Source organism: Austrofundulus limnaeus, unplaced genomic scaffold (genome assembly GCF_001266775.1).
Source record: "Austrofundulus limnaeus strain Quisiro unplaced genomic scaffold, Austrofundulus_limnaeus-1.0 Scaffold63, whole genome shotgun sequence".
Classification (NCBI taxonomy): Eukaryota; Metazoa; Chordata; class Actinopteri; order Cyprinodontiformes; family Rivulidae; genus Austrofundulus; species Austrofundulus limnaeus.
The window spans coordinates 953,705-964,054 of record NW_013952465.1 but is presented as its reverse complement, the minus strand read 5'-3'; the positions used below and the strand labels follow the sequence as shown (position 1 = coordinate 964,054).

General features: G+C 41.0%; 1 protein-coding gene across 1 annotated transcript in view; it reads left to right on the top strand.

Moving 5' to 3' along the window:
• LOC106518575 (E3 ubiquitin-protein ligase pellino homolog 2) overlaps positions 1–9,674 on the top strand; it is a 13,734-nt gene extending 4,060 nt beyond the window's left edge. The window contains exons 2-7 of the mRNA XM_014009919.1: positions 2,316–2,445; positions 5,297–5,398; positions 5,714–5,911; positions 6,702–6,887; positions 6,960–7,165; positions 7,292–9,674. Of these exons, the coding sequence (XP_013865373.1) occupies positions 2,316–2,445; positions 5,297–5,398; positions 5,714–5,911; positions 6,702–6,887; positions 6,960–7,165; positions 7,292–7,676 (1,207 nt within the window). The 3' untranslated portion in view covers positions 7,677–9,674. The remainder of the gene's footprint in view (positions 1–2,315; positions 2,446–5,296; positions 5,399–5,713; positions 5,912–6,701; positions 6,888–6,959; positions 7,166–7,291) is intronic.
• The last annotated feature ends 676 nt before the right edge of the window (positions 9,675–10,350 follow it).

Below are 10,350 nucleotides of genomic sequence, written 5' to 3'. Positions count from 1 at the left end.
CTAAAGCCCTGTATCGATTTTTTTATTAAGTTTTAAAATGTCAACTTTCCTGCCGGCCGTTCATTTTTGTTGTAGTTCAGCCTCTGACCACTAGTTGGCAGCAGTGAGCCAGCCAGTTGTCTACTCTATATCTTGAGGTAGAGGCTTTTGTTAAGTGTTGGGTGACCATATTGTAAATTAATATTAAAAACTAAAAGCTGCAAAAATATATTTTCAAACTATTCATTGTCAAATTTAGTCTAATAATTGAAATCATGGATGAAATAAGAAATATGAAACAAATAAAATAAAACACAGACAAAGCAGAACACAGCTAAATGTATCAAAAAAGAATTTTCTGAGACAATGAATTTTGGTTTTTCATTTTTTCTACTGTAAGAGGTTTTTATTTAATAGAATTTTTGGACAAAAAAATCGCAATATATCGCAATATATCGGGATATATCTTATCGTGACCCCTCTGTCATGATATGTATCGTATTGCCAAATTCTGGCCAATACACATCCCTAATCTGCACTGTTAATTTTAAAATGAGATAAATAAAAGAACATGTTCTTCTTTCCCCCCTGTGTGATATTCTAATTCACAAGCCTGTTATCCAGATGTATGGTTTTACTTTTTATCTGTCTGCCTGTCTGTGTGGTCGATTCCTGCTTCGCTGCAGGCCATGTGATCTTTACAGTGGCAGCATGCCATCATGCTTTTCTTTTAATTAGCTGGTACACGGTGCAGGCCAGCAGAGCTCAGCTCAGCTCACATCCAACCAGCACTCATCACCGTGCACACACCCTCCTCTCCTCCCCACGAGTTTCCCTACCCATAACCTGTCTGTTGCATCCCCCTTGTCTCTCAGTCCCATCGCGGAGCCTTTCAGCATTCTGCTGAGTGTCGACTTTGACAGGAGGAGGCCTCCATGGTGGCTTGCCCTCAACAAAAATAAACCCCGTGTTGGGGGGCAGACGGAGTGAATATTTCATAGGATGCTTTCTGATGTGTGCACATGCGTTACAGCCGAGAAGTGTCCACCACGAGGAGCTGCTCCTCCGTTCGACCCTCTGCTTTGGTGATGTTTTTCAGAGCTTTTTTCTCCCCTTTTTGTTCACTTTATTTCATGCGGTTCAGCCTCTTACTGAATTTTGTTAGATTTTCACCACTGTACCCTTTTACCTTCTGCCTTATGTTCAATTTTCCGGGCTTCCTTTGTGCATTCTCTTATCCTGACACAGCTTAGTTTGATCTGACAGGCCAGAAGCATGACTCGCATCATGACTCAGGTTAGTGTTGAGTCATACTTCTCGATTGGACTTCTTGATTACAGACACTTCTCGCTAGCTTTGTCTCTGTCTGAAGTTTCAAAGACTGCTTAGTCTGATTTGGCCTGAAGATTCATAGAGTTTTAAGTGTAATTTAATTCTGGCTACAGCTGCGCTGTAATGTAATAAAGTCTTAGGGCCTGTAAAAGCTCTTGTCTTCTTGTCTGCCGTTTTTTATTCATTATTAGAAAAAAACAAACCCAACGTCAGTTCTGATGAACTTGAAGTGTGCAAAAATGATCTTTAAATACAAACAACAAAAGACTTTCCTGAAATTATTCCACACTAACACAAGACAAAGGTTAACATTCTGCCCCATTGATTTTCATTAAAAGTCAGACATGCTTTCCAGAGCAGGTTGAGATATTATTGAACGTGACTTTCCAAAAAGTCATTTAGTTTCGTAACTGCTGCTGTTACTAACCAACCAACAGGGGCACAGTCAACTCAGAATCCTGCTGGGAACATTTTCTCAAGCTTTAATTGTTAATGTTACCTTATTTTTTTAGGAGTTGATTTATGGGACGTTTTCAAATGGTGAACAGAGGTTCGATGAAGAGGAGCAAACGTTGGGCTCTGATATGAGTACAAGCTGAATGAGTCAGATCGAGTCCGTCTCACTGAGTTTCAGCAGCTTGACATGATTCACAATCACAACTGACCCAAATGTGCTGCTTTGATCTACTTCAGAGTAAAAAATGCTGCGTTAATGCTTGATTATTAGAGTTTATTTTTTTTCTGATTGTAGTTATTCTTACTAACACGTTTGCAGCTTCACTATCCTAAATAGATGAGATGAATTTATTAAACAAACAGACTGTTACATTTTTTAACAACAGTAGGAGTCATTGTTTAGGCTTAGTAAACTGGAATGAATGTACCTTTAGTCTCTCAGTGGTGTTCTAATCCAAAACATGATCTGTTTGTGTCTGTGCTCTGATCCTTTTCTCTCTCTCTCTTTTTATATCTTTTTTTGTTGTTGTTGCTTGTTTTGTCTCCAGGTACAATGGCTCCCTGCCAAGTGGAGATCGTGGACGCAGAAAGAGCCGCTTTGCTCTTTACCGACGGGCCAAGGCCAACGGGGTCAAACCCAGCGCTGTGCACATCCTCAACACACCACAGGACAGCAAGGTACGTGTGTGTGTGCAGGCTTCTGTGTTGTATGTTAAAACAGTGTGTAGGAGTTTCCTTCCTTTTAAACCTCTCGTTCTTTGTGTCAGAGGAAGGAAGAATAACTGTGCGGATATGTGGTACGCATTTGAGTGTACACATCTTTCTACTTAAGTCTGCACAAATTCTTTAAAAAGATTCATCACCATCGGGTCGTATTCACGCGCTGTTGTCTAATATACTGGATGATTCAAAAGTCACAGGACACCATTTTTCTTTAAAAAAAAGGGAAAATGACCTTCAAATATCCCAGCAATTACTGGGTGAGGGGTAGGGTTAGGCGATATTGGCAAAAAAAATTATCACGATTAATTGCGGCATTTAGTCGATAACAATTAATATGATTCACTTGCATGTCCTTTGTCCACGTTTTCTGGCTTTCCTTTTTCTCTGACTTGTGGCGGTGTTTCAAGCAAACAAGTTCATAGGGTTCGGATTAGCTGCTCTTTGGTTCTGCCATTGGGCTAAAATGGGCGTCTAATTGTGATGGTGTGTCACTCACAAAAGTGCGTCATCATCACATGGCTTCAAAGGGATCCACGATTAGTTGTAACATCAGAATTTATGTAATAAACATAGATTTTAACTGTAAAAGACTGTTAAAATACTGTAGTATGTTCAGTTTTTATCATTTTTAAACTAAAAGTTTAAAAATATATTTCACGGATGGGGCCATTTTATTTACACACAAAGCATTCTGGGTAAATGTTGACGTGGATAGGTCATCTGTGTGAGGCTGCTAGCGAGCTATATCCACCCTGAAGGTTAATCTTGGACAATATCTGACGATTGACTCTTAAATGAAACCAGAGAGCGTTGACAGAGAGGAGAAGGTAGAAATGACTCAGCCTGTAACTGAAAATATGGATGGAGGACAACAGAGCTGTTTCATGGAAGAAGAACCTCAGCTTAGCCTGTTAGCTTTAGCGTTAACCCAAATGCTATCACCTAGGGCTTGGCGGTACATCCTCAAATTCATATCACGGTATAAATAGAACCCCTTCACAGTAACGGTATATATCGTGGTAGAGAATTATCATAAAAAGTTAAAATAATGTAATTTTTTAGAACATTATTTTTGCAGAAAACTGTAATCTTAATTAAACCCAACGTTTTTGCTTTAATATCTGCCTGCCAAACAATGAGCTTCTGCCTGCTGAATTTATCAGCTGTTGCTCTGCTGCACGCTCATCTTCATCATCATCAGAGCAGAAGCCGACTTTACATTAGCAAGATGGATTTACGACTGAACGAACGTCCACGTTTTTTTTTAATAATCTCTGTGGGTAACAATACATAAAAAACAAGTTTTTTTCTCCGACAATTGGGTGTGAAAAACTACAGTTGTTTAAGCTTTGCTTTGCACGATGTGCAGCGAGAGGGGAGGGAGGAGGAAATGATCCCGTGATACGACGTAACTTTTCCTACAGCGGGAGGGGGATGTTTTGAGGATTTATCCTCGCTATACGTGTTTTAAAATGCTAGAATTTCTTCATTATACTGTATTTCAAACTCCTGCTTAGTTGACTCTGCACTTGGGGCCCTGTTCACACAGGTGCGATGATGTAATGACGGTTGGATGGTAGAGTATAAATTTCGACCGTAGGCCAACTTCATACCGTTTCTTCTGTCTACCGCATATACCGTGCAGCCCTACTATCAACATATACAGTATATTTATTAGCTCAGCGCTACACATTCTCCTCTCGTCACTGAGGTCCTCCATCCACATGACAGAGAGGAGAACACAAAAATGACTCAGCCTGCAACTGAAAATATGGATGGAGGACCTCAGTTTAGCTTGTTTGTCGCGCTATCACCGAGCTAATACATATAAGGCAATATAGCGTCAGCGCTAGCGCGAAGGCTAACAGGCTAAGCTGAGGTTCTTCTTCCATGAAGCAGCTCTGTTGTCCTTCATCCACATTTTCAGTTACAGACTGAGTCATTTCTACCTTCTCCTCTCTGTCAACGCTCTCTGGTTTCATTTAAAAGAGCCAATCGTCAGATATTGATACAGATATATTGGGCGGCTGTGGTGTAGTGGTAGAGCAGCCGGCTTTGGGACACGCAAGTCACAGGTTTGACTCCCCGCCAAGACACTTCACCCACCTTGCCTACTTGTGGTGGTCGGGTCCGGTGGCGCCTATGTATGGTAGCCTGTCAGTGTGCCCCAGGGCAGCTGTGGCTACAATTGTAGTTTGCCATCATCAGTGTGTGAATGTGAGTGTGAATGGGTGAATGTCTGTAAGTGTCTGTAAGCGCTTTGAGTGTCCTGGATGGACCGAAAGGCGCTATATAAGTACAGTCCATTTACCATTTACATATTGTCCAAGATTAACCTTCAGGGTGGATATAGCTCGCTAGCAGCCTCACACCGAGGACCAATCCACATTTACCCAGAATGCTTTGTGTGTAAATAAAATGGCTCCATCCGTGTTAAAATATATTTTTACAGTATTTTTACAGTCTATATTTTACAGTTAAAATATAAGTTTATCAAATAAAGTCTAATGTTACAACTAATCAGGGATTCCTTTAAGTGCTGTAATAGCAAAGTGGCAAATATTAATTGACAGTTTTTTGTCCAATAATTGCACAGGATTCGATTTTGCCCAACCCTAATGGGGGGGAAGGGGGGGGGGGCTTTCCAGAGAAGCCCTCACCCATTACTTGCTGGAATATTTTTCCTTTTGTTTTATGAAATAAAAGCGTGTCCTGTTACTTATGACTCACGCTGTGTTTATACTTTCTTCTGACAAAGATGCGTCCAGGAATATATTTTAATGATGCAACTGCTTTGTTGTTGTAGGCTGTCCACAGCAGAGGGCAGCACAGCATCTCTTTCACTCTGTCCCGTAACCAAACAGTGGTGGTGGAGTACTGCCACGACAACAACACGGACATGTTCCAGGTAAAACACAGGAAGAAAAGAAAATGAAGTTCTATCAGCTATTCTCCTTCAGCGATGGCAAGATTTCTAAAGACAGGACCTCTCTGATCATGAGCAGGTTGCTCCCAAAATACACCATTACGTAAGGCCATCAAAGCACTGCTAAAGTAGGTGCAGTATTTTGGGCCAGAGCTGTGACAGTTTAGGATTAAAATAAAGTTTTGTGCGTGATTCAGTTATTTTTGTGTTAAAAGCTCTTCTCCTGTTGGTTTCTGTTTCATCAATGAGCTGAATTCTTTCATTAGTAAAGGCAGCTTCTCTTTTTTCCCCCTGCAGATCGGGCGCTCCACCGAAGGTCCCATTGACTTTGTGGTCACAGACACCTCTGGTGGGGGAAAGGAATGCGAGGACCCCTCCATCGCTCCCAGCACCATTTCTCGTTTTGCCTGCAGAGTGGTGTGCGAGCGCAACCCTCCCTACACCGCACGCATTTATGCCGCAGGCTTCGACTCATCCAAAAACATCTTTTTAGGGGTGAGCAGACAGATGGTGCACAGTTTTGGAATCTAGATTAAAATAGTGAAAAACACTTTATGAAACAGCTTTAAAGAACAGTGCAGGCAGATGATTCATTAACTGTGTTTCCATTGACCATGAAAATGCTCAAATTAGAATTTCGAAAATAAATTTGCTCAATGGAAACACGTCAATTTCGAGAAAAATTACATTTTTTGACTAAATGTGTTTGCGCTAGGATGAGGTGGTTTCACGGCCATATCGAAATTTGTGTTTTTTTACAAAACTGCAATGGAAACACTTTTTTCGCATCACGGTAGTCACGTGATCAACAACCGGCTGTTTCTACTGGCGAAAACGACAACGACGATGAAGACAACAGGAAGTAGAAGTAGTAGTAATATCACAGAAGTAGTAAAAGAAAGTAGTAAACTCACCGACAACAATTTCCCAAAAACACAGCATACGTAGCCGCTACAAAGTAGGGGCTCGTCGCTGGAAATCCTTGATAAAATATGCCAACGTGATGATGATGAGCGCTAGTGTCGCGGTAGCTATATGCTATGTGTTTGCATCCATTGCTGCCATGTTTGTAATGACTTATTGCTAGAACAAACATATTCACGCGTGACTTTAATTGCATTTCTTACTTAATGGAAACACCACGATTGCGAAACTGTGTTTTTTTTATATTAACAGAATATCGACAAAGTTTTGCACACATTTGCAATGGAAGCGCAGCTACTGCGTATTTCTTTTTGTTTTTCAACAGCTGATTTAATAATACTTTTTATGTTTTATGTTTTAGGAGAAAGCAACCAAATGGAAAAATCCAGATGGTCATATGGATGGTCTCACTACCAATGGGGTCCTAGTGATGCACCCTGAGGGTTTCCCGGAGGACCCAAAGCAGGGTCTGTGGAGGGAGATCTCTGTGTGTGGAGATGTTTATGCTCTACGGGAAACGCGCTCCGGTCCAAGCCGGGGCAAACTGGTGAGTCACTGCTGGTTAGGTTATTGTGTGTTTTTATTTTATTTTATTTTTCTTTATAATAAACATCTACAGGCAGAGGGTGAGAGCAGCGCGCTGCGTGATGGCTCCCTGGTGGATCTCTGTGGTGCCACCCTGTTGTGGCGGACAGGAGAGGGACTCATGCGTGCTCCCACTCTGCGCCACCTGGAGGCTCTTCGTCAGGAGCTTAATGCGTCTCGACCTCAGTGTCCTGTAGGCCTCAGCACGCTGGCCTTCCCCAGTCTGCCACGTAGCCACAGGTGGGTTATAGAAGCAGTTGACAAAGGGTCACCTTTAGATATGAGTTTACACGCAATAGCTGACTTGAAATACGTTATATAAGTACAGTCGTTCTTTTTGACATAATTGATGATGTGTTGCTACAGCCTTGAAGAGCGTCAGCCCTGGGTTTACCTCGCCTGCGGCCACGTCCACGGACGTCACGACTGGGGCCAGAGATCGGAAGGAGAGGTTGGGCCAAGAGAAGGCGAAGGATCCGCAGCCCGTCGAGAATGCCCGCTGTGCAGAAGCGTGGGGCCCTACGTGCCCCTGTGGCTGGGCTCTGAGCCCGCCGTGTACGTCGACGCAGGAGCGCCCACACACGCCTTCGTTCCCTGCGGTCACGTCTGCTCAGAGAGGACAGTCAGGTACTGGGCAGAGACTCCCCTGCCCCACGGGACTCATGCATTCAGACCCGTTTGCCCCTTCTGCTCTGCTGCCCTCAGCAGCCCCGGCTGGACACGACTCATCTTCCAGGGCCCCATCGACTAACCGCTACGCCTCAGCAAACACTACCACAATAACAGGAAGCTGCCTGCGCTGCATTCGGGTAGCAAATGTTGATGAGTAACAAAAGGTAATTACTGTAGAGTGCTGTAATCAAAGCACGCATGTTTTACACTCGTTTGAGTGTACAGCTACACTCGTCAGTGTTTTGTTCTTGAATGTAGCTCAGTGTTGAAGAATTTGCCTCCTTGTTTATCCTTCACTGTTTCGAGATCAGGAGGACCGATGAAAGTAACACAGCAGAATAATTAGTTTCTAGCGTAAAAGTGATGCATCATTCTCTCTCATGCAATAGTGTTTTTTTTTTATTCACGCCAAACACAAAGCAAGTTGATTTTTAATGAATACTTTTAAAATGAGCTTAAAGGATGCTGATTTAACCTTTTCAAACATCACTGTGTCAAATGACACATCCTGAATTCCTGTTAATTTACAATTCACCAGGTCTAAGCATATTTTTATCCTAATCAGATGACGGTTTTAATACGATAAGTAGCTTTTTTTGCACACACAAAATGAATGGCCTTGACTGTCATGTTGTCAGCATTAACTTGCAAATCTTGTTCTAAGTAATTTCACCTACACTTATATGGCTGACATTTCCACTTTCCATCATTTAAATCATGTTCTTTTACAGTTTCTTTAAACTTATGCATCCTTAGTTCCGTATTTTAACTCGTTGACACTAAAATGGGGATAGAAGGTACTGACGAATGTCTTRCTTTGATAGAACAAGTCAAATTCTCAGTGAGCCATGAAGAATTGGTTAAATATTGAAAAAGAAAAATCTATATATTTTGTGTAAATTAATTTAAGAAATCTCGTTTTCACTATATTTTTTAATGTGAAATCTATGCACAGCTACGCCCCTGATTCATCCCTATTCATCAGAGTGAGACACAGTAGATTTTTCCCTTGTTATGAAGCAAAATGAGGATAAACAAAGGCAGGAATGAAACCGGGTAAACTTCACTTCACAACTCTCTATAGCAATAAAAGCACTTGTATAGATAAGCTAGATGTTGTGCTATGTTTAGCCAGGTGTTGGGTAGCCGTTCCGTGAAACAGGTGAAAAGGTTTCCAGGTTAAAAGCTCAACCAGAGGTGTGCTCAGCTCCATGACTTTCTGATCAAAGTTTATGTCATGTAACCAAAGCACTAGAATTAAATGAAGAGCAGCCAAATATGGGACTTTTTAGTCATTTTAGTTGTTCTCAATGAGCTTAAAGAAAGCTTGAACAGACTTCTGGTTACTGAATTACACTAAACAGGGTCCATGTTAATGTGATGGAGTGTCAGAAGGGTTTGATCATGTATAACCTCAAAAGTAATTTTGTTCTGTTTTTAAAGAAAACTATTTTGTTAAAAATATATATAGCTATGGGGTTTATTTTGGGAAGTATTTCTTTTAGACGTTTACCTTAAAAAAACATCAAAAACTATTTTTCTAACATTTGGTTTAATTAACTATTCCTACTCAGTCTGTTTGTGCCCAGTTGTAATTGTGTGATAGTTTAGGAGAGCCCGTGAGTGAAAAAACATCACTAACACTGTGTCCACTTACATACCGCTACAGTAAAACACCACCCAGACAGTGAATGTAGCAAAAAAAAAAAAAAAACTAAACTTGGGCTTTGTTTAGCCTTTCGCTGGTGCTCATAATGAATGGTCTATATTGTGATACTATTTTTGTAACTGAATATTATGGTGTAGCTTGGTGAACTAGTTTGAAAAATGTGGTCTTTTTGAATCATAACCTCAAGTATGAGAGATGAAACATAATGAATAACTCACACTCAACGTGGATAACTGTCTAGCTTGCATGTGCTGAATGTTCAGGATGTATAACGACACTTTTTCAAAAAACTTGCTCGGTGGTTTGCAAATTTATTTATTCTGAGACAGTATTCGCAGATCAAGTTGTCTTCCTAGTCCTCAGTTGTTCAGATCACAGCAATATTATTTTGGCGGGAAAAAATGGAGTCTATAAATATACTTTTTACTTGATTACTTGATGGATCTTTGCAAATAAGACCTCACGTACGTCGCTGTTTTCCGTCACACAGATTCGACGTAATTTTAGCATTTCTTTACCTTTTGCATTCAACACACACTGAAGCATTTTGAATTATTGTAAGCAAGAATAATACAATCACTGACAAAAATAAAGTGAAGCACCCTGATGGAGAKTTACAGTGATATCAGATCAAATGGATAATGGAGTTGCTGGTACTGTGTCAGTTGTTTGTGGCCCCCGCTCAGACCGGGATACAAGCAAAACTTTTGCTATAGTTTGCTTTCAAGTTCTGGCATATTGGTACCGGATTGGTGTTAATACCTGAGCTAATCCCACAAATGTTTGATTTGGAAAAAAGTTAAGGACCTGGTTGGCCACGAGAAGACCTCAACATGACCCAAACAGTCCATAGATATACCTGCTACGTATGTATGAATGGTTGTTGTCTTACTGAAAGATGCACTAAGGTGCTGTCTCAGGGGAAATAAGACATGTCAGTGTAGTGTAAGGAATAGTTCTAACTGGTAGCTCGAGTAACATGTAGAAAGCCTATGGAGTTCTCAGTTAAAAGTTTATTTTCATATCAAAAAGAAAAATAAGTAGGTCCTCTGGATGGGTTCTTCTTTAGTGAAACGTTTCGTCT